Source organism: Pungitius pungitius, chromosome 4 (genome assembly GCF_949316345.1).
Source record: "Pungitius pungitius chromosome 4, fPunPun2.1, whole genome shotgun sequence".
In the NCBI taxonomy this organism is placed as follows: Eukaryota; Metazoa; Chordata; class Actinopteri; order Perciformes; family Gasterosteidae; genus Pungitius; species Pungitius pungitius.
The window spans coordinates 21,444,252-21,467,322 of NC_084903.1; the positions used below are offsets into that span (position 1 = coordinate 21,444,252).

Below are 23,071 nucleotides of genomic sequence, written 5' to 3' on the forward strand. Positions count from 1 at the left end.
AATTTCATGTTCACATAATTGCTGCCTGGAGGAAGCACAGGAGACGGCTCGCACACAACAGAATGTGTCATCGCGTCTAATTCATGAATTGTAATTTATTCAGGAAGTATTTTTCTTTCTTATTGAGATAAACATTCCAGGGACGCTCAGTTTAACAGAAGCCGCGGTTGAACCTAGTTTGACCTCTGAGCTGCGTTTTGTTCCGAAGGCACTGATGGAGAACATTTTAATTGCTGCTGTTCAACAGTAGGCACGAGGTCATTTCAGATTTGTGGTTACGTGTTTTTTTTAATTATTATATAGCACTTGTTATGATAGTACAACATTTTATTGACATGTGGACTAAACTCTGGCCCATTTTCCCATAGCAAGACGCATTCAATAGTAAATAATATGCATTCTTCATGAAGTTCCTGCTGTTTAAAATGTAAAATTAGCTCAGGAGGTCCAGATCCGATCTAAGAGATCGGTATCGGGCCTGAGATATTGATTCAGAGCAACGTTTGTGTGCGTGTGCGTGTGTGTGTGCAATATGAGGCTGCTTTTCTACATAATTTATGTGCACTTATTCAGTTTCAGCTCAGCAGGAGAGTTGCACGAAATCCCTGCATGCAAAACAGCCAATTACAGTCATTTGTGCAATCTATGGAAAAGATGTACTGATAACGATAGATAAATGAACAGGTGACAGTTCATGCAGGTAACACAGGCAACAGGAGGACATATTTAAAGGGAAAGGTCAAAAAGACTACATAGGTGGTTAATTAGGTAATATTTTGTAATAAATACAATAATTAAAGGAAAATATGTCTGTGGAAAACGATTCTATCAAACAATCCCGACGACACGATTCCAACGAAACGAACAATCCCCCCAAAACGACGCATAAATGGAGTCACCGCCCGTCCCTGCAGGCCTACCACCAACACCCCCCCCCCCCTCTCCTGCTAAAATTGAAATCAAATATCCGAACAGAATACTCGTTATTGTGGCAGACAGAATTAAGTGTAATTGGCTCCGCTAATGGGAAGCGCGATAACGAGACACGTAACAAGCTTTTAAGCGATGCCCTTTGCTGCGCTTCCTCATTTAAAAAGTGGTGATAATGACGCTGCAGTTTTTTTCCCCTCCTCCTGCGGCGCGTTGGCGCAGCGGTCAAACCCCCCCCCCCCACCCCGAGACAAGACCATCAATCAAAGGATCTCGACGTTCAAAGTCTAAAAAACGACACCCGAAGAATCAGATTGCGGTGCGGGGGGGGGGGGGGGGGGGGGGGGCAGTGATAAGAGGCTGTCGTTTGAATTGAGTTGTTAAAGGAGGGCAAAAGATTGTTTTTAATTGAAGGCGTAGCCTGTGTACCTTTTTTATTAAAGGCACATCTTTAAGTTTGAGATAGCTTTTAATCTGCTTCTGCTGAAGTAAACAAACAAAACCTCCTTTGTGCAATCACTCATGTGATCTTTATGCAGCGGGGGGGGGGGGGCGTTTCAAACACCCTCACAAATGGAGCAGAAAACTGCCACTGCAGCCGGTGGCGTCCGTCTGATGAACGCTGCGTTTTGGTGTTCTCGAGGCGGAATCGCATTCAATCCGACCACGATGAAAAAAAATCATCCTTCACCCTGCATCGAATGGCTGCTTTTACAGGGGGCATCCGATGGAGTTTGTGACTTCAGCCCAGTGAAGCACTTTGATACGAGGTGGTGAGAACAATTAAACTCCCGTAATCAATTCACCTTTTGAAGAGTCCACCGTGACGACACGCATTCAGAAAGACGCACACACACGGATTAAAACATTGTGAAGTGATTTTGGCTTCTGCTCTATTTTTCTTTTCAATTCGTAACAGAGCTGACCTCACGAAACGTTCAGAAAGGAAGGATTTAGTGAAACAGTTTGTTTGGTAACAAAGGGATGTTTCTCCCCCCCCCCCCCCCCCCCCCTCCCACTGCAGCCGTGGCTGGGGCTGGTGCCTGGACGACGCGCCGGTCAGAGAGAGGCCGCTGCTGCTGCTGGACTCGGAGCTGCCCGGGGTTCTGTACAGCGCTGCACATCAGTGCCGGCTGCAGTATGGATCCGGCTCCGTGCTGTGCGACGACATGGACGTGAGGCTCGATTCTTTCTACATGAAACCACACAAAGTACCGCGGGAACAAAGGGAGGCTCCTGTGTTCACTTCCTGTTCGTTTCTCTGCTTTGTCTGTTTTTTGCACTCCTCATATTTATTTTGTTGTGTTGTGTGTGTGTGTGTGTGTGTGTGTGTGTGTGTCCGCTTGTTTTGTCGTACTGTCCCACATTTCCTTGGTTTTGACCCGCTCTTCTACTTTAAAGCTCTCACAGAAACTCGTCCCTTTCATGCTGTCTGCCCACTGCATTCTTCCCTGAGCCTTTTGTGTGCTGCAGAGAACTCTGACATCTAATTATTGTATCACATTCTCCACGACACGACAACAGCAGCTGTGAACATGTTTACTTTCTGATTGATTGAATATTGTATCTGAATCAGAACTACAAAAAGCAAACAGTACGTACTTTATTACTATGTTACTGATGTTCAATTAAAGGGGAAATAACTTCATATATAATATAAAACCAAGAAAAAAACACTCTGGCGGTACCTAGAAAAAATACAATCCGAATTGTTTCTGTGAGTTGCATGTGATCAAAAATCCTTTCAGGTTCGGCTCCCCTTCCTCTGTCACCTGTAGGCTCATTAGAATATACCCCCCATGCAGTAGAAACCCAAAAGAAAAGAATCTATTAAATTCCGAATGGACCACGGACAAAGTGTGAGGGGACCTGCTGTGCAGCTCCCACGGCGCTCTGCACCACGCTGCACTGTGGGGTCATTATCGATAACGGTAACAGACCGATTGGCATCTTTTAGAGTGAGTTGAGGTTAGAAAAGGCCTTCTTAATAAAGTTGGATGTCTAATGAGTTCAAACACGTCACCGTCTATAATCCATGAGGAGCAGGTGGTGGAGGTGGTGGTGGTGGTGGTGGTGGAGGAGGTCTGAGGCAGCGCTCTGGAGCCTGAAGGGCTCTGTGTGTGTTCCCTACCGCCCGCTGCTCTCATTTTAAAGTCCACATGACTGTTCTCCTCCGTGCTCCTATTTAAGCTGCTGCAGCTTCCCCTCTTGAAAGGGAACGGAGATTCCCCGGAGACTCGATTTCACGCGACACATTTCTCCTCTCCTCTTTGTATTTTTCTTTCTTCCACACTTGTCCGTCACAGTCATTCGCCTCCGCCAAGCGTCAACCGTCACCGGACCTCACCGGTTAAATGACACAAGGGGTTAATCTGCTGCCTCCGGCGCTAAATAGCCCCGCCCCCTTTACCTTTTACCTGGGTTCCCTCCCATCAAAAACAAAGCATTGTTTGACTTCACATTGACCCCCCCCCCCACATTCATCATTCACGATCATGCGGCCATGTGGGGGTAAAATGGGCCACACGAGAGGGACCAGTTGAAATTATGCAACGGTTAACAAGTCGGTGACAAACGAGGCGCGACGAAGGTCTCGTTGTGCAATTTAAGTATTTTGACAAGTTTTCCCCCCCCTCCGTGCGTTTTGGTAGATTTATTCCGGGTTTCGATATAAACCCAGGGAGCCTTTTAAGCTGTCGGGCTCAAAGGTGGGTGAAGACTGCTGTGTAATACTGCTGGAGGCTGCTCTGAATGATTTATGCACAGCACGTCAGGCCTGAGCAGCAGGACGGGCAAAAATGACTGAAGGAGACCCCCCCCCCCCCAACCTGCATTTTCCCAACCAATTCCTCAAAGTAACTACGTAGTGTTTCTATATATTTATATGATTGTTGCATGTGGCGTTTTCACAAGCATCTCCCAGGATGCAAAAACAACGGTGGATGCATACACATTTACAACATTAATGTGTTCCTATTTAATAATGTCTACAAAAACAAGATGTGAATCTCTTCTCGATTTAATATCAGTTTTGGCTCAAACAATTTAATCAATTTCAAACTAATAATTAGTGACTTCCTTCCATCAATAAATGTTTGCAATTTGATTTAAAACTGTCAATTATACGTCACAACCTTTTAGAATTTAAAATGCAAAACAAAGCAAACGCATTTAATAACGAAAGAACGGGACATGTCAAAGATGGCTGTTACTTCTTTTATTCGAAAATAAAATACAATCCAATGACCAGAGTGCAAAGTTCTGTCTCTCTCACTTAATTCTGGTGTCTTCCGCTCATGAATCATCTTTAAGTGAATATCAGTCTTGCCCTTTAACAAGCTTCACTTTAACTGCTGTCGCCACAACTGCGCAGAGCACAGGCCCGAGGTCAGGGATGGACCGGGCTTACTTTAATGAGGATTGTGTACATATTAAAAGCTTCTGGCTCGCTCACGCAGCGCCTTCTCCCATTCGGCATTCGAGGTTTGCTTCATCATAAAAGTGTGTTGGAAACTCGATGACCCAAAATGGTTCGCTCGATAAGAATGAAAGAAGAAATGATGAAATTTTTCTCTCGTACAGAAATGAAATGGAGCAACTTGTCTCCGTGTTCTTGAATCACACACACGGGAATTCTCAATATCTCGCTGCTGCTGTTCTGATTATTTTTAGTCAAGGGAAAATGATAATGGATGCATTCTCAGTTACGTCTGGATAGTTTTGGTTAAAGGGGTTGTTGAAGTTGAGTTTCCCTAAAAACTTTGTTGTTGTATTTTTTGGTGAGACATCGAAGGATTATGATGATGCTCACCCAAGCCTTTATCTTTGTGCTATAAAACAGCTCTTTAATGGGGAAATAAGCTAAATATTCCTCACAGGTACATTTTTGCATTTGGAAGGTTCGAATCGACATGAAAAAAAACTCCCTCAACACACGTGCAGCGCAGCAAAACACTAACTGACGCAAGCAAGTAAGACGCGATGCTCTCGTTGCTCCCCCAGGACGTGTGCAGCACTCTGTGGTGCACGGTGGGAGCCACCTGCCACTCAAAGCTGAACGGCGCGGTGGACGGGACCGCGTGTGGGGACGGCAAGGTGAGGCTCTGGTTCCCGTACGTAGCCGCCCGTACGCAGTCTGCGAAAGGGGGGGAAGGGGCTCCATTGTGAGAGTCTTTCAACTGAGAGAAAATATGCTGTTGTTGTTGTGCATATGAACCCTGAACTTCAAGCAGAATTAATGATGACAAACTACCCCAGAAAACAATATGTTTTTGATCACCAAAAGAATCCGAATAGAAAACGAATAGAAATCCCTCTGTCTGTAATTTCATTGGCGAATGCAAACCTTAAGATGACAAGATGAAGAAGCTTGTGAGTGAGCTTTTATCAAAAGAAGCTGTTCTGTTCTGTTTTTTTTTTTTTTTTTTTCACCAGTGGTGTTTCGGTGGAGAGTGCGTGGCCGTCGGATCGCAGCCCGAGAGCGTCGACGGCGGCTGGGCGGCGTGGAGCGAGTGGTCGGCCTGCTCCAGGACGTGTGGGACCGGAGTCCGGAGTGCCCAAAGAGACTGTGAGAACCCGGCGTAAGTTTCACTCCAATGAACACCGTTTGAACGCGGAGCCGTTGGTCAAAGGGTTCGTTTGGTGTCTTCGCAACAACATGGCGAGATGAGGACTTTTTGGGCTCTGCGTGGTTCCGTGACGATTGACATTTGGAGGATAAAAGCAGCATAGTGCAGTAACTTAATTCACACATTTTAGATTGCTAGTTAGAAACACTAGGTATTTTGTATAATTCAAACAATACGGATGATGGAACGAGCAAACAGAGGGATATCACATAACCTTTATTTAGTAAATAGACTGGATTTGTTTGCGTTTTTTAGATTTGGCTTTAATTGGTCGAGTGTATATCGGTAAATGCACAAAATGAGAATAGCAGCTCGCCTTCACAAATGTCGGAAGGGGCGAGTCGTGGAGCAGAGCCACACCGTACTGTCTCTGATGATCCCCACAGCCCCAAGCACAGGGGGAAGTATTGCCTGGGCGAGAGACGCAGGTACAAGATCTGCAACAACGCGCCGTGTCCCCCCGACCGGCCCACCTTCAGGGACATCCAGTGCGGGCACTTCAACGCCGTGCCGTACAAGGGGAAGTTCTACAAGTGGGAGGCCGTCATCAACAAAGGTGAGCGGGAACGCGCCTCGTCTGGGCCGCGTTGACCGTGTGTTTGGGGGAGTGTTGAATAAACCGTGTGTGTGTGTGTGTGTGTGTGTGTGTGTGTGTGTGTGTGTGTGTGACTCTGTTCAGTCAGCCCCTGCGAGCTGCACTGCCGCCCGCTGGATGAGCATTTTTCCGAGAAGATGCAGGAGGCCGTGGCCGACGGGACGCCGTGCTACGAGGGCAACAAAAGCAGAGACGTGTGCGTGAACGGCATCTGTAAGGTAGCGCCACCGCCACTACTGCCGCACGTGTTCTTTGACGAGTCTGCTTCTGCGGGACGTTAAATGTTTTTTTGTTTTGTTTTTTGCCACCCCCGCGAGCGAGGCTCGTGCATTTGACATTCTGCATGAGAATGGGCTTGTTGATGGAAAGACGTGGCGGCAGTTATCTCACCTGGGGCCAAAATGCCAGTCACTGATACAGGCGTTGTTTTTTTTTCTTCATTTTTATACTGAGTGGACAGCAATACAGAGTTTTGTGGCTGAGACTTCGTGACATTTTGTGACATTTATGTCAGGAATCGACACTTTTTACCCGGAAACAATTTCAATTATAATTTTTTTTGAGTCGCTCAGTGTATCTCAAATTGATCAGACAGATTGATTGAGACAAAAAAGGCACCCGGGAAAAAAAGAAGAAAAAAAAACACTGTTTGCCACAACGTGACCCTTAATATGAAATTGAGTGTGTGCTCCCGTACGAGTCTCTCCGTGCTTCGTCCATCTTGCCGACCAGCGCTGAGAAGTGAAGCCAAAGTCCTCGGTTTGTCCGCGCCGTTAGCGCCGTTAGCGCCGTTAGCGCTGCCACGTTTGATCCGTGGGCACCGTTGGCAGATGTTCAGAGCCGCGTATTTCTTATCACATCATGTGGACAAAATATATTCCATTTCATTTCATTATGATCTCGTAGCACTAACCTTTCCTTATTTCAATCAAGCTTTGCACCTTCAGCTCAGCACAGATTTTTTTTTTGTAAATAACGATAAAACCGCAAGGAACAATAAAATAGGGATTACTTGGATTTCCGCTTACATCTCCTGTCTTATCTGAGCAAGTCAGGGGCAGGTGAGGCGAGGCGAGGCAGGTTTGTGTTCTGTGCACGAAATGAACAGCTCACACAAGGCTTATGATTGAAAATGTGTCTCTTATACTCCCCTACTAGCACCTTTTATGCCTGTTATCTCATTTCAGCGTTGTTGTGTACGACGGATAGATCTAGGCAATGGATGATTGGGTTTATTTTCACATGTGTAGAGTTTAGGCTGCGACTATGTGATCGACTCCGGCGCCGTGGAGGACCGCTGTGGCGTGTGTCACGGTAACGGATCCACCTGTACAACCGTGAGGAGAACATTCGAGGAGACTGAAGGACTTGGTATGTCTCTCAATTACTGTGTTTGATGTGAGACGGATGTCCATTTGGCCGTTTTGTCACTCCTGTCCCGCCCTTTCGACTCGCTGAAACCGCCACGCCTTTGCAGGCTACGTCGACATCGGGCTGATCCCGGAGGCAGCCTGGGACATCCGCATCGAGGAAGTGGCCGAAGCCGAGAATTTCCTGGCGCTGCGAAGCGACAACCCCAACAAGTACTTTCTGAACGGCGGCTGGACGATCCAGTGGAACGGAGAGTACAAGGCAGCCGGGACAGTGTTCACCTACGAGAGGACGGGACATCTGGAGAACCTGACGTCTCCGGGGCCCACTATGGAGCCGCTGTGGATTCAGGTCAGACGATCACCGCCATTTGATGCCGAGACAATGTCACCCCCCAAGCGTTTAATAGGCTCAAATGATGAAGGGATATTCTTTTGGTGGTCATTCTCGTTGGTTTTGAATCTTTTTGACTCTGTCTTATGTGCTACAGCTTCTCTTTCAGGAGAGCAACCCGGGGGTGAGGTACGAGTACACAATCAGCCGAAATGTCTCAGAGGACAGCAACACCTCTGCGTCCGTTTTCTTCTGGAAACACGGTTCGTGGACTCAATGCAGTGTCACCTGCGGGACAGGTAGGAACAACCACTATATGTATACTGGTCTAGTCAACTTTTTTTACATTCTCTAACTAGGGAGGTCAAAAACTACTCGGTACACAAATCTATTGACAGAAATGTTCAATTGCATATATCCTTTTTCCTTTACATTTCTATACATGGTGAGTATACAAAGAAAAATATGTGGCAGCTGACCCTGAAAACGTTGGTTACCTTCTGGTCTCTCTTTGTGGAAAGCTTTAAACGCAATTCCAGTTTTGCATAAAAAGCACACAACATGTGCATTTTGATCATTGCATAAAGGTACGGCCCAAACCTACTTAGCATGAAAAAGGGACGCGTCAGTGACAAAGACCGAAGAAGCTTTTGAAGGTCAACCCTAAACGCGCTTTGAATAGCTCCGTGTGAAGCTATTTGTCACTGTGTGAGGTTTTATACTCCGCCGCCGCTGCTGTTGACCTGCGTGATGGGCCTTGAAGATCAATTAGGGGCCTCGGTGTGTGTGACGGGTAGAAGATTTGAAAGCTTGTCCGTGCGGCTGAACGTTAAACCTTTTTAGAAACGAGCGTCGCACGAAGAAGATTAAATAGAGCTGCCTCTTGGCCTTGTTTTTGTTCTCTCTTTAAACGAACTGTACATAGATATCTTTTAGTCCTTTTTAACCATTGGGTTGGTGGTGTGACGCTACACCCCAGCAGCACACTGCTCCTTAGTGCTGAGGACGGGTCCAATGCAGAGGTTAAATGCCGTGTATGTGGCGATCTGTCCACTCAACAGAGCTGGACCTCGTGCTGTGAATCCATCCTTGTTTCTTTTCTGTCTCTCTCTGGGATTCGATGGGACTGTAGCCGGGTCTTTGCGGTTGTGAATTGAATCTGGCCCGAGGGCACACAGCGTTGAGCGGGGTCACACTGGCTGAGGGGGTGTGAATAGTTGTGATGGAAAAGGGTTTTTTTTACCGGAGGAGGAGAAGGTGTAAATCCGAGCCGAGTCCCTTCGCGCACAGCTTTGTGCACCTCTGGGTATTGTGGGTGTGAGAAGACTTTCCAGCTAAAAGTTTCCTAAGATCAATTTGAATAGCCCAAATGCATGTGTGCGCCTTGTCTCCCCTCTCTCCGGCATTCCAGGTGTTCAGAGGCAGATTGTTCACTGTGTGGAAAAGACAACCGGGATAGTGGAGGAGCACTTGTGTGACCCTGCAACCCGGCCCGACGATAACCAAACCATCTGTAGCAAGGAGCCGTGTCCAGCCATGTGAGTGTATGCGCAGGACGCCGTAAACCAAACCACATCTGCAGCATTCACAGAGAGACACGCACACACGCACACACTATACGCAACGCGCTATAAAACGTGTGTTATTTAAACAGCAGGAGCTTTTGTAGTGCGCATTGGAGAAAATGGTTCCAGCTGAAGCACCAAGTGCTATTGTTCCACATGCATTGTTTCTCAACACTCCCCCAAGAGCTACTCCAAATGCAATAGTTCAATCTTCCGAAGTGGTTTGAAATCACAGATTGGCAAGAAATGACTTTTAGCAGCGTCAAATTGAGAAAGTTTTGATTAGCAGAAATCTCACCATTTTTAAATGAAGCAAAACGTGAGCTGCGAGACAAAACCTGCTCCTCGTGTTCTTGAAACAAAACGCTCATCTAGCTTCCCAGAGAAAATAAACAAATATGTAGAATATTCAGTCAATTTCAGTATTGTTCTTTGGCCCACGAAATAAAGCAATATTCTCACTGTGTGCTCGAGGGAGATTGAATTGAACTCGCGGAACTTGCAGCACAGCTGCACAATATTACTATTTGTATTAAAAAGCATGTGTTTGAATGGTAAACGTTTGCATCTGTTGTGTGTGTGTGTGTGTGGGCGCGTGCAGGTGGTGGGTCGGCGACTGGCACAAATGCTCGGCGAGCTGCGGGAGCTCGGGCCTGACCAGGAGGACGGTGCTCTGCATCCAGGCGGTGAGCGCTGAGGAGCAGAAAGCCCTGGAGCCCGCTCAATGCGCACACATTCCCAGGCCGGAGTCCCTGTCCTCCTGCAGCGCACACCTGCCCTGCCCGGCGGACTGGAGCGCCGCCAGCTGGTCAAAGGTCAGTCGCGGACACGTCAAATACAAGAAGAGTAGCATCCGAGAATGTTGGTGAATACGTTGGAAGAGGGATTGGTGACCTTGGAGAAAGTCGTCCGGGTTCTTCTGCTGGCTGCGTTTCTTCCTGATGGCAGTTTTCCATCTCAAAGCCTCTGACCGACGTCCAGGGACCGACCCACATTGCTTAGAGCCAGCTAGATGTACTGCCTCAGATTAGGGACCACACAGAGGTCACGTGCTTTCTGGGTGCCAACTCTTGTTTATTCCCCACAAATGTTTCCCCTTAGACTGAATCGCGAGTATTGAGAGGATTTGTATATTTGATGTTTATCTCTGTCGGGATTTTTTGCACAAACGAGCCGAGGCGGAATAATCAGATTCAGTGATTTAAGTCCCTCGGTTTAAACAAACCCTTCAATGATAACCTGCGTGTTTCCCTCTGCACAGTGTTCGCTGACGTGCGGAAGCGGGCTGCGGCGCCGCAACGTCACCTGCTCCGGAAACACGGGCGTGGATTGCGACCCGCAGAGGAAGCCCCCCGCTGTGACCGCCTGCCTCGTCCAGGACTGCTCGCACGAGGTGGAGAACTTCGGCGGCGGCGGCGACTGGTCCGGGAGCGGCTGGTCCGGCGAGCGATCGGTGCCCAACGAAATCGAGTCCGGAGCCGACGTCAAGCCTCCCCCCAGACACGGCACCACCCGAGCGCAGCCGAGGACTAATGGCAATCGCCTCGGCAACGCCGTGGAGGGGGATCTCCGCCATCACAACGAGCTCGAGAGCACCGACCGCTTGCCGGAAGGCGGCGTCCAAGTCGACGATTTTTACTACGATTACAATTTCATCAACTTCCACGAAGACCTGTCGGATGACGTTGGCGCGGATGGGAAGGACTCGGGGGGCCGCCACGGAATCGACGCTCCGCCGGGGGTTGGAGGAAGTGAAACCACAAAACCTCCCTCGGGCGCCACCGCCTACACCACGAAAGCGCCACGGAACACCGGTCCGGAGGGAACGAAGGAGGCCGGCGACGCAGCAGCGAAGGAGCCCATGCGAACGAATTCCGAAGATCTGAGTGACCTTCTGACTGAGGATTACCTTCTGCCCGCGTTCACCACTCGCCCCCCGCCGCCGTTCGCCACTCGAACGCCGGCACCCAAGGACCCGCCGGAGGAGGGCGTGTCGCGGGCAGCGGGCCTGGTTTCCACAACCGGCGAGCCCGCGCTCGACGTGAAGTGGGAGCGGTACGGAGAGGAAGCCGAAAAGAACTACGACGCGCTCCCCGAGGGTGTCGGTGTGACTCCCGTCCCGCACGCACACCAAAGCGGCGCCAATAGCTCTGCAGAGCGGGAGGAAGTAGAGAGTCCAGTTGGCTCTCCCTCGCCGGAAACTGTAAATCAGGTTGGGACCGAAGTCCAGCCGGAGGAAAGTGCTCCTGAAATACCTCAAACAACCAGTCGACCAACGCCCGCCTTCACCCTGGAGGGTCTTGACTCGGATCCGAATCCTTTCGATAGGGTTTACGCCACTAGTGAGGGTTCTTCGCGGTACGCAGGCCGTGACCTCGGTGCGACCTCGCCTCCTTCCGCTCTTCCCGCCGTTCCCTTTCCGCACATCTCTGGTAACCGAGAGGCCTCCGACGGCGCCACGACGCCGCCATCTGGAACAGGAATCACGCCTCCCACGGGCCCGGGGGGAGCCGCTCGGCCTGCTCCAGCCGGCGGGCCGCCAGCTGCGGCGGGGAAACCGACCCAAGCCGCCTTCGCAGAGAGAACCGGAGCGTCGTCCACACCCCCGGGGCCATCGCCTGATCCCGCCGACTCCGATTACAACGGAATAGCGGTTCTCCCGATGGTGAGGGGCGGCGGCGCTGACCCGGGCCCCTCAAACCGGCTTCCGACGGAGGCGCCGGCACCCGCCGGGTCCGTTTCGCCAGCACACCCACCGATTCCAGCGTCGACCTCCACCGCCGCCGCCTACGCACAAGACACTGCGGCGGCCTACTGGGTCACCGGCAAGTGGAGCGCCGTGAGTCTGCATCCACGCACATCTACACATTCTGGTGGTTGAGCTTAGACGATGTGGGACGGAGCGCAGCTGCTTTCGCCTCCGGCCTGCTTTGGTTGTGCAGACACAGCCGCACACATTTGTGTTGCTCGGAGGCCGCGTTTGATCCAAAGCGCTACATTTATTTTCTCGTGGCGGTTGCTTCTGCTCAAAACCTTGCTCCGCTGCGCGGACCGATTTGAAAGAATTAGCATTTATTGTAATGAAAATCAGGAAAAATGTTGCTGTATTTAAACAAAAAGTGCCACTATTGTGAGGTCACTTGTGCACGCTGGAGCCGTTTGTGCGTCCAAGCCTGTGGTGTACTCATGCGTTACTACGTTTTGGGTTAGTGCTCCACCAGTTGTGGTCTGGGTGCCATCTGGAGGACTTTGGCTTGCAGCACCGGCCCCGACTCTGACTGCGATCCTGCCCAGAGGCCGGCTCCGGCCCAGAGGTGCTACCTGCGCCCCTGCTCCACATGGAAGCTGGAGGAATGGAGCAAGGTGAGAGCACCTTATTTAAATCTAATCCAAAAAGTGTAACAATGAAAAAAGAAAAGATCCATCTAACACTAGAAATTCTGTATGTTTCCGTACGAGCAACATCATCGTAGAGAGCGTCTCATAAGTCTAAGAGGTATCGTAAAGCCGCCCACATGTGATCAGTGGCATTCACTAATCTAATCACTAATCTAAAGGAAGCCTCAGAGCAGAATGAGCCACGTAAACCCCCCCCCCTGATGCTACTTGACACCTGACCGATTGCCTCCAGGCTCTCCGAATAACGAGCGCGCCGTGTCCCCCTCCCAGTGCTCCAGGAACTGCGGCAGCGGCCTCAAATCACGAGAGGTCCAGTGTTTTGACCTGAGGGACCGCAGGCCGCTACGGCCTTTCCACTGCCGCGCCGTGTCCTCCAGGCCACAAACCCAGATGGGCTGCAACGTTCGGCCGTGTCTGGAATGGTACGCCTCCTCCTGGGGCCAGGTGAGTCATTTTAAAAGACACGCCGGGGCTTGATTGGTACTTGTTACTCCAGCTCGCAAAAAGACTTGGTGGCTTCTCACCGGTAAAAAAGTGTCCCTTTCAACCATGTGTATTTCTATACGTGTTCGTGTGTAGCGTTTTCCTCGATGCGCAGCACATTGAGTAACACGCAAAAGGTTGAATAATGGCTCTCGTCGTGTGTCGTCGTTCAGTGCTCCGAGGTGTGCGGGGGAGGTGAACAGCAGCGTCTGGTGACCTGTCCGGAGGAAGGGCAATGCGACGTGGACCTTCAGCCCAGCACTATCCAGTCATGTAGCAGTCAGCCGTGTGCCCAGTGGCTCACTGGGTCGTGGGGCCAGGTACAAACACACACTGAAATCCTACTCCTAGACGGAAAGTTTTCATTTTGCCCACAGTCAGTCAAAAGAGAAGGTCAGAGCAGAGTATTTGTACTGTGATTACCATCGTATTACGTATTTGTAATATCATTACCGCACAAACAAGGTGGGATGCTCATAAAAGCAATTACTATCAAACTGTCCTCTTACTACTAATCTAATAAGCATTGTTTTTTTAATTTCCACGGAGGAATGTTGATTTAATTTAGATCCTCCACGTCCACAAAATAAATCTCAGCAAGCGGAATCTTCCGGCCACAGCACGAGATTTTATACCAGACGTTGCAGCTGTGAATTTTAATTCTGAATAATGTTAGCGAACAACATTTGCTCAGAGCAGGCTTTAGGTGGATCCGGGTAAACAGACTATTTGTGAAAGTTGTTATTCAGACTGCAAACAACGAGCAGCACGTAGAAAGGGAAATTATTTGTCGAACTTTCCCCTGGATGCAATAAATTGTAAGAACACGTCGCTAACCTCCCTTCCGCAGTGTTCGGCGTCCTGCGGGGGCGGAGTTCGCCGTCGGCTCATTAAATGTGTGAACACAAAGGCCGAGAAGGACGAGGATCTGGATCGAGACCAATGCGACCGCGAGCCGCAACCCGAGGGCGCCGAGAAGTGCAATCTACACGAGTGCAACAGCGCCCCCTCTGGTGAGGAAAGCCATTAGCATTAGCGTGAAACGTCTGGGCTTTGAACCCAATGGGTTTTATTGTACCGCATGCCACTTACTGTGAAGATTTTAGATTTACTCGTTATCCCGGAACCAAAGCAAGTAGTCTGAGATCAGCGTTTGCATGTCCTCATGTCACAGCCTTCCACCACCACTGATCTGAGGCCTTTGACTGCAACATGGGGGGGAAAAAAGAGATCGATCCTTGTGTGAAATGCGTAGTATGGTGAGGGGCTTGAGAGCCCTTGATTAAGACTAGAAGACTCCCTGAAAGCCTCAACAGTGTTGTAAAATCCATTTAAAAAAAATGTCATCTGCACAGCCTGAAAAGGAGTGGATTTTTTGTTGTTGTAAGGTATTAAAAATGCACTTCCAGAGTGTGAGAGGCCGGATTCTGTCGCAGGGCACAGTCCTCTCGTGGTAGAGTTGTTGACGACAACGACCTGGTGGTTGTGCGTGCGTTTTAGGCAGATGGCCCCGTCGACTGCTTTGGCTCGCATCCATTCAATCTTCGGTGACATTTGAATATGCAAAATACACAAGAGGAACGGTTTGATCTTGATAAAGCACGGTTCAAATCTCTGCTGGTGCCCATTGATGTTGGTTTCATTTATGCACACCGCAGGAGGTGTTGAGTGAGAGGGCAAAAACCAAGTGGAATTACCAAGACCTCCAACATGCAACGTACAAAATACAGCAAGGCACTGGTTTCCTCATCAAACCGTCACCGGATTGGAAAACGTTTTATGAGTACGAGATATTTTTCAACACTGAAAAAATAGCAGTGCAATTTGCCCGTACATGAACAGCAGCATCGATGTCACTGTGAATCCACCGGCTCTTCCTCTGGGGAAGCCACGTGCCAAGACCAGTGGAAAGGATGACTAATGCAGCATCAAAAGTCTTCTTTGTTAACCAGTAAAAAAAAAAAAAAAGATTTTACAATCAAAGCGACTGTTCACAAAACGACAATTATATGCTGCGAGTTTTCCTCTCCTGGAAACTCTGCGTTTATTCAACAAAGCCTCTGGTTGAAGACGATTAGACTCAAACATCTTTTCCCTTTTTAGGTATTTTTTTTTTCTCTGCAGTAGACATTAGGAGGAATAGTTTTGTCTGGAGCAGCTTTTAGCTTCAGCTTAGCCTGCAGTAAATGGTCCTCATAGCTTGGTTTAGTCTTTAATATTGGAGCACAGATCTTGCATAACGATAAATATAAAAATATATAAATTGCTTTTGCAGTGTTTTGAGTTTTTAACAAGTCCACAGCCATTTCTGATGCTGCAGTTAATTAAAGAGCAATCACAACTCTATCAATATCTCAACTCTCAATAGCTGAACTTAAAAGTTGATGGAGACGAGAGGTGATGAAAATAGAAAAGGTTTGAGTAAATGGTCATTTCATTTACAAAAAGGTTATATTTAGGTGTTATCTCCTGACATTGATAACATCTTGACCATATGTGTTTATTCTGTTCCCACTGTGAGATATGGACCAACACAATAAACCGGATGAATGCATGGCTGAGGAAAAACCTGCTCCTTGTCATTTCCCCCCTTGCGAAGTAGCGAAGTCCCTTGTAAGCTGCACACGGAAGCTGTGAGATTGCATGACATGACATGACATGACATGTCATTCAGCTGACGCTTTTGTCCAAAGCGACTTAACAATAAGTGCATTTCCGCCATAAGGATACAAACTCCAAAAGAACAAGCAACAACAAAGTTCATTCTATTGGGGATCGATGCAGGAGCTCGTGTGCAGCGGTCTGAGCCACAGTCGGAAATCTATATTTTTTTCCTGTGGTTGGAGCTGCAGGTCCTTAATGTCCCACTGGGAAGCCGAGGAGGATAACGAGATGTCGATGCGAGTCCAACTTTCACAGAGACTGTACACCTCAAAGCCGGCGGGGGGGGGGGGGGGGGGGCAGAGATCTCCCTGAGCGTTTCTTTTCGCGGGTTCGGAAATTTAGTTTGAACTAGATACCAAAATAGTTTCGATAAACCTGGATCACTCGCTAATCCCTATGTGCTTCTCCAGGATCTCACATAGGAGATGTGCCATTAACCGCAGTGTACTTTTCTCTAGAAATCATTTTTTTTAGTCGTCACACTGGTGAATCTCATTTTCATTTTAAGTAACAGAATTTCAAAAGCTCATGTGTAATTTTTTCATTTACATTACATTCCATGTTTCTCTTCTCATTACTTAATCCATAATTCTAACAATTAAGACAAATTTAGCCAATTTATTAAATCAGTCAAATTAATAAGAATTGTTTTTTAACAATCCAATGCTATTTACCATGGAAATAATAAATATATACAGCATATATGTATTAATATATATTATGTAAATGTATTTATAAATATTTTCATAGATGTATGTATGTGCTCAGTTTCTTAGTGTGTGTGTTCCAGGCTGCAGCTCAACCTTGTGCACAACATTGTGTGTGTCTTCTCACCTCGATGCATAATGCGTACATGTATTTTTCTCTTTTCAAAAAGAGTCTGTTGTTTCTATGATCCATGACCTGCATTCAGTGTGAGGACCTGAGGTGCCTGGGCAAAGCAGAAGAAAGAGTGCAAGGAGGTGAAATGGACGAATGAGCTGGAGGTCTCTCTGGGACGCAGTGAGCTACATGGTTTAGTTTTTGTGGCAAGCTGAAAAGATAAATCAATCATTGCAGCTCGGATTCAGAATCCATTTATAAACAATCTCTGGACAAAGAGAGCGGTTACATTCAATACTGGAATTTGCTCTCATAGTCTTTGGCTTTTTCTTCTTTTTCTAAAGGCTCTAAAATCCCAGCTTACTCCTTCTGCTCGGAACCAAACGGCAGACAAATAAAGTTAGTTGGTGGACCGAGTTGGACATTTTGGGCCAAATATTTCCCTCAGGAGCTGGTGGAGACCAAAATAAGAGCTAAAAGTGGTGAATGAATATTGGACTTTCTGGGACCAGGTGCACACAAACAAGACTTTGAATGAATGCTGATGTTAACGGATTTTTAAAAAATGCAAACGTGACCAATGCAACATGTTGTTTTCACAATTTGTTGTTCTTCTCACTGCTCCATATGGAGCCTGTCGTCCGGTGGGTCGAATATAGCAAATGTGGGGGGGGGGGGGGGGGGGTTTTGGGGGGTTTGTAGAAGACAGGAAATGCTGTGTATTGAGTGGCAGCCGTGGCCTTTGTTTGATGTCATGGAGATTCTCTGATCTGGGTGACCCAGAAGCAGCGGGGCTCAGTGTGTGCATGCCACGCTGCTCTGCAATTCGTCTCGGAGTTAGGTCTCCGCATGGTTTGTTTGGGGAAAAAATATATTTTTTTGGAGAACACGGTGGTGCATACCAAACCACCTCCTTATTAAAGCTTTCTGTCGACTCCCAGAAGCTGTACACACAGGAGGACGAGTTCTGCCCCTCATTTCCTAGAACCAGCGCCGTCGTCTTGGTCGTCTTTTTTGAACTGGATTATTTTATAAGCATGTAAGATTTTTAGAGACAGGATTATTTCGACTGAATGTCCTTTTTACTGGAGAAAACTACTTTTTAAATTGTTTTATTATTTGTGCTTTCGTGTGAATCGTTTTATGCTGCGGTCGTGCAGCCAGGTGTCCTCTCAGGAAAAGACATTTTGCAAATCAAAGGGACCATTCTGATGGGAAATAAATGAAATTAAACGTTGAAGGATGGCGCTCGCCTGCAAGCATGACGGGTGGAGGCTTGTTGCTGAACATGGCAATTAAAAGTGCGTTTCATGTCTAGCCCCTTTTCTGCTTGAACTCCGTCTCCCAGTCCCAGACTTTGGTCCAACGTGAGAGATGATTGAATGGAAATGATCATTAAATGTGGTACGAAACATTCATCATCCCGAGGATATGATTTCCAGGACCCTGACTTTGCTTTTAGTGTGCCGACAAGAAAACAATTTGCCACTGCTGTGTACGTTATTTTTCATCAGAGCTATCAGAAGGCTGGTGAAGAATTTCTAGACATGGGTAGAAGTTGTCATTTTCGCTGCTGGCTTTACCTCCTCCTCGGTAGTGTTTGAAGGCCCGCTTTGATGAAAGATTGCTGCGAGAAAAGGTCTCTCAATACAAGTCACCTGATAATATTTTGTTGTTGTAAAAAGCTTTTATCTCGAAGCAGCAAAACAAGGAAGTGTTTTATCTTCAGTAGTTTTTTCCTCTTCTCTTCCCTTTGCTCTCCTCGGGGCAGGAACTCCCGTGTGGCACCTTGGCATGTCCATACCTTCAGCTGCCGTTGTGTCCTTTTTTTTTTTTAAATGATCCAATCTGATGCATACTTCATATGCATGTTGTGCCAAATCCCGATGAGTGGAGATTCCACCTGATTTGACGGAGGTTCAGCTGAGGACTTGCAGGTTTCAGACAACGTTCTGAGAGCGGCATTGAGGCGTTGAAAAGAACATTGCAATTTAAAGGAGGTTAACGGCTGATCTGCGGTTGGCCAACTCAAGTTGTCTGCTAAGGCCATCGGCTGAGGTTCCAGCAGGAAAGTGTGGGTTGATGCTTTTTTCATTTTATCCAGAGACGTGCTTGTTGGAAGTGAAGGAAGAGGAAAAAAAAGCTCATTGAATCCCTGAAGCACCTCTGATTCCTGCCCACCTGGCTGCTCCTAAAGGAGAAGACAAGGAGTTGAATACAAAACAAACTATCAGGCCCTGAAACAGGTGGCGTGAGGATGAAGTGTGACAATTCAATAACAGCCCACGCGCAAACCTTTTTGTCTGGACTGCTTTTTCAATTTCACGCCTCTGCTGCATCTGCAGCCGTTCGAACAGACCGGACGGGGAAAAGTCACAACGCGCGCTCCGGTTGACGGAGACAAACGCCTTTTCGCGTCCATTGTATGTCGTCCTCGAACGGAACATCTCGACGAGTTGTCCTTTTTTTTTTTTTTTTTGTCCATTCGAAGTACATTTGTGGAAAAACACAGCAACAACCTGTCATAATGTATTCGATTTGATGCCTGCAAGCTTTATTTTTGAGCACTAGATTCTCAATGGAAAGGGTGTGAACTATAGTGAGGAATAGAAAAAGGGTTCCCCTCCTGCTGGGCAAGATGATCTGTTATTGGTGTATGTCATCTGCCTCGGAACTGCAGAATCGAACAAGACTGCAGCAAACTCTGCGAGGACAAAGACAGCAGTCTTTGTGCCACGTGCATTTTAAAAAAAGTTCAAGGCCCTCTGTGCAAATATTTATTCTGACATTAAGCAGAATTAAGCCAATATGACCAGGGAAGAACGTATCCTCCAGGGTAAATACAAAGAGGGGGTTTCATACTGAGCCGCAATAGAGGAAACGTTCAGCTACTTAATCCGGTCCAATCCTCTGGGTTTTGGCTCGTTTTGATCTTCTCTTCTAGTCTGAGCCGTGTACCGTTTGAAGGTTTAAGGTTGTCAACTTGTTGGCCTGTCAGTCACTTTCAAAAGAATGCACCAAAAAAAAAAAAAAAAAAAAACGTAATGAAAAGAACAGCTGCACTTATTCTCCAGGAGTTTTCTTGACTTTGACCCGTTAAATGTATCCTCGAGAAATCCCAGAGACATCTGTCCAAAGGATCTGTGTCCAACCCACGGCGAACGAGCCTGAGCGGACAACGCGGCTTCGCGGATATACATCTCAGGTTGTGCCTTTTGATTCATTTTGTACGGAACATGTCTCTCTCTCTCCCTCTCTCCCTCTCTCTCTCTCTCCCTCTCTCCCTCTCTCCCTCTCTCTCCCTCTCACAGGAGCCGCCTGCCTTCGTGACCGGCTGACGGTCCGTTTCTGTCAGAGTCTCCGCTGGCTCGGCCGCTGCCAGCTGGCCAACGTGCGGGCTCAGTGCTGCAGGACCTGCGGCCCGGTGGCGAGACGCGCCGCCCCCGGACGCCGGTGAGACCTGAGCCGCGGCGTTCCCGAGCCCAAACAATCTGAGCCCTTCGCCGATTTCCACGCCACTACAGACCAAACTCTGCATGTCTCTGCTGGTGGTTTTATTACCCAGGATTGACATTAATTGAAAGAATAATACAGTGCCTCTCTTAGATAATGAGGATGTAAATATTTTTTATATGATACAGTTTGACCAGAATGTAATTTCATTCATTGTCTTTATTACAAATATGTGGCTTCATAAGGGCTTTTCTGTGACTGTAGCCGTCCCACTGATGCGTCATTGTACCCACCACAGGAACCTCTGTGGTGGGTACAATGCTCTCCTTTCATGGAGAGCAGCATGAACTCAACAGATAAAAGTAGACCAGTAAGAAGCCCTTTTTAATATGCAATGTGTTTTTTTTTTGTTTTTTTGTATAATGTGGTACAAACGTTACGAAGCAAACAGGTGCATAAATGCTTGTGACTTGTATAAAAATTAGACCGTTTAACTAGGCCCGCCTCCTAACAGTTATTGGTGCTACTACACCTGTCAAGCTTTTCTCCCCTCACAGATCTGGTGTTCTGTCCTTTTTTTAAACAGTGCGTCCTGTTATGGTGAAGTGGCACGTGTAAGCTCGGCTAAACTTATACCAATATACAGCGCTTAAATTCTATCCAATTCAGTATCTCAACTACACCCAAACCTATGTAATAAAGATATGAGGAGATTTTACTGTAGATGGCTATAGTTCTCCAGGGTTTGGATAAGAGCAGATCAACGCACTGTTTAAATTCCTTACACCTTTTATTCAGTTTACCACTTTGTAAGCAGTGGCCTTTTTTAAATTTTACATGTTGGTTATTTACTGTGTGAATATGAAACAAAAAGGGAAGACCACAGAAGTGATTACGGCATCGGACCAAAGCCCCATTCCAAGAACCACTTTCCTCAGACAAGGGAACAGAAGTGGAAAAAACGGACCTTGACAGGTCTGTGGTGCCTGGTTACGGTTGCTAAGCTGTAGTTTGTAGCTCACCGAAAACGTAACGTCACACTTTGGCTTCGACGCACAAAATGTATCTTAAGAGACAACGTAAAATGTGAATGGCGCTGGAGGCCAAACATTTCGGGTATCGGCATGAACTGAGTCACTTATCTACTTGAATATTGGATCATTTATCGGTGTTTGTGATAACCACTTCATTGAAATGTGCATCAAATTCAGCAATTCAAAATACATGATTGGGAAATTATTCAAAAGGGAGGGAGCTCCGTAAATTAGTTTAAGTGTGGCCCATTAAAAAAAAATAGTTTTATGTGTTTTTTTTACTTCTTGCAACTGTGTTTTTTTTTTTTGTAAAAGCAACTGAACTCTCCCAGACATTTTGCTCCTGACATCATATCCTCCAGTGTTTCCTCATGTTGATCTCAAGGTGACACAGGAGTAAGTGATGCTTTATTGTAAGGAGAAGAATAAATGCTTTCGTCACGTGCCAGGTAACCGGAGGAAGGCCTGTAGTTTATATACACCTTTGTTACCTGGAAGAGGGAAAGTTCATCATGTCCTGTATCGGTAAGGCATTTGTTAAACCTAATCCGATTTCACATCTAGCAGAAAATGTATTATCACACTTGCTTTTGTCAGGCATCACTACACACAACAGTGTGTTGTTACATCTCACACAGTTGGAATAATGTAGATTCATAATTTGTTTTTCACATGTATTCACAATATATATTTCCCTGCCTTTTTATATAGAATGTAGTCATGTAAAAGGCTGTTCTTATTGTTTGTAAAGCACTTTTTTTTAAAAGTTTACAGGTTGGTGCTGGGAACACAAAATGACAGTAATGTTCATATGCTTCCTTCAGTTTGATGAATCACATCCGTTTGAAATTCTCAGGATTCAATCAGGCCCCTCCCTCTTTGGTTATTGTTATTGTGTCTCTGCCGGTAAAGCCTTGGATTCTATCAGAGGACAAAGGATGGGACAGTAGAGTCCAGCTAACGTCCTTCATTCGCTTTCAATTAACAAAGAATAAAACCCAATCGGACGATGCTTTTGTGGAAACTTCTGGTCGGGAGAGGCACTGAGCAACAATGGCGGCTCTTAAGAGACGTTTCCGTAGCAACGGGCGAGCAGAGAATGGCACTGGAGGCTGTTTCCTTTTTGCTGTTGCGCTCAGAAGGGGTTTGATTGACGGGTGGTTCATGCGAGGACTTACCAAGTTTTTCTTTAAAGGGGCCAATCTTTTTGCAAACAGTTTTCAATGACAGTTTCTCAAATGGCTTTGTGTGTCAAACCATCTGGGGGGGGGGGGGGGGGTGCGGGGGTCAGGTTAGCCCCCCCGGGTCCCACTCAGACTCTGCAGTAGTTCAGAATATTTTTATACTGTCGAACTTTCATAAGAATTTTCATATTACACATTTTGCAAACATATTGCAGGGTTCATGGAAGCCTTTAACTTTTTCCTCCTACCGATTTTTTTTTAATTTTTTTTTTATTTTTTTGTTGCTTCTGGTCTTTTTATTTTTTCGAGATTGTACATTTGATGATGATGTCTAATTCCAAGCACAAAATCAAGACTCTCGCCAAACGGCAATCAAAGCCAATAAACACCGTTTCTTCAAAGCAATCAGCTGGCTAATTCCAATCTCAGCCGTACAACATTACATGTTTTGTATTGATCACTCATGTGCTGTTACATTTGGACAACTGCATCCTGTACTTTAAACTGCAAAATAAAACTTTTTGGGGAAAAAAATAATGAAATGTTAATTCCAAAACCCCTTTTCAAATGCAATGTTCACAAGCATCTAATACTGTTTAAATCTTTCTCT

At 46.9% G+C, this 23,071-nt stretch overlaps 1 protein-coding gene across 1 annotated transcript in view; it reads left to right on the top strand.

Moving 5' to 3' along the window:
- LOC119229237 (A disintegrin and metalloproteinase with thrombospondin motifs 7) overlaps nucleotides 1–23,053 on the top strand; it is a 34,558-nt gene extending 11,505 nt beyond the window's left edge. The window contains 16 exon segments of the mRNA XM_062561848.1: nucleotides 1,955–2,105; nucleotides 4,933–5,025; nucleotides 5,365–5,510; nucleotides 5,945–6,114; nucleotides 6,238–6,371; nucleotides 7,404–7,524; nucleotides 7,631–7,875; nucleotides 8,015–8,156; nucleotides 9,269–9,395; nucleotides 10,024–10,237; nucleotides 10,684–12,261; nucleotides 12,633–12,785; nucleotides 13,092–13,265; nucleotides 13,478–13,624; nucleotides 14,155–14,317; nucleotides 20,102–23,053. Of these exon segments, the coding sequence (XP_062417832.1) occupies nucleotides 1,955–2,105; nucleotides 4,933–5,025; nucleotides 5,365–5,510; nucleotides 5,945–6,114; nucleotides 6,238–6,371; nucleotides 7,404–7,524; nucleotides 7,631–7,875; nucleotides 8,015–8,156; nucleotides 9,269–9,395; nucleotides 10,024–10,237; nucleotides 10,684–12,261; nucleotides 12,633–12,785; nucleotides 13,092–13,265; nucleotides 13,478–13,624; nucleotides 14,155–14,317; nucleotides 20,102–20,247 (3,904 nt within the window). The 3' untranslated portion in view covers nucleotides 20,248–23,053.
- Nucleotides 23,054–23,071: the final 18 nt, after the last annotated feature.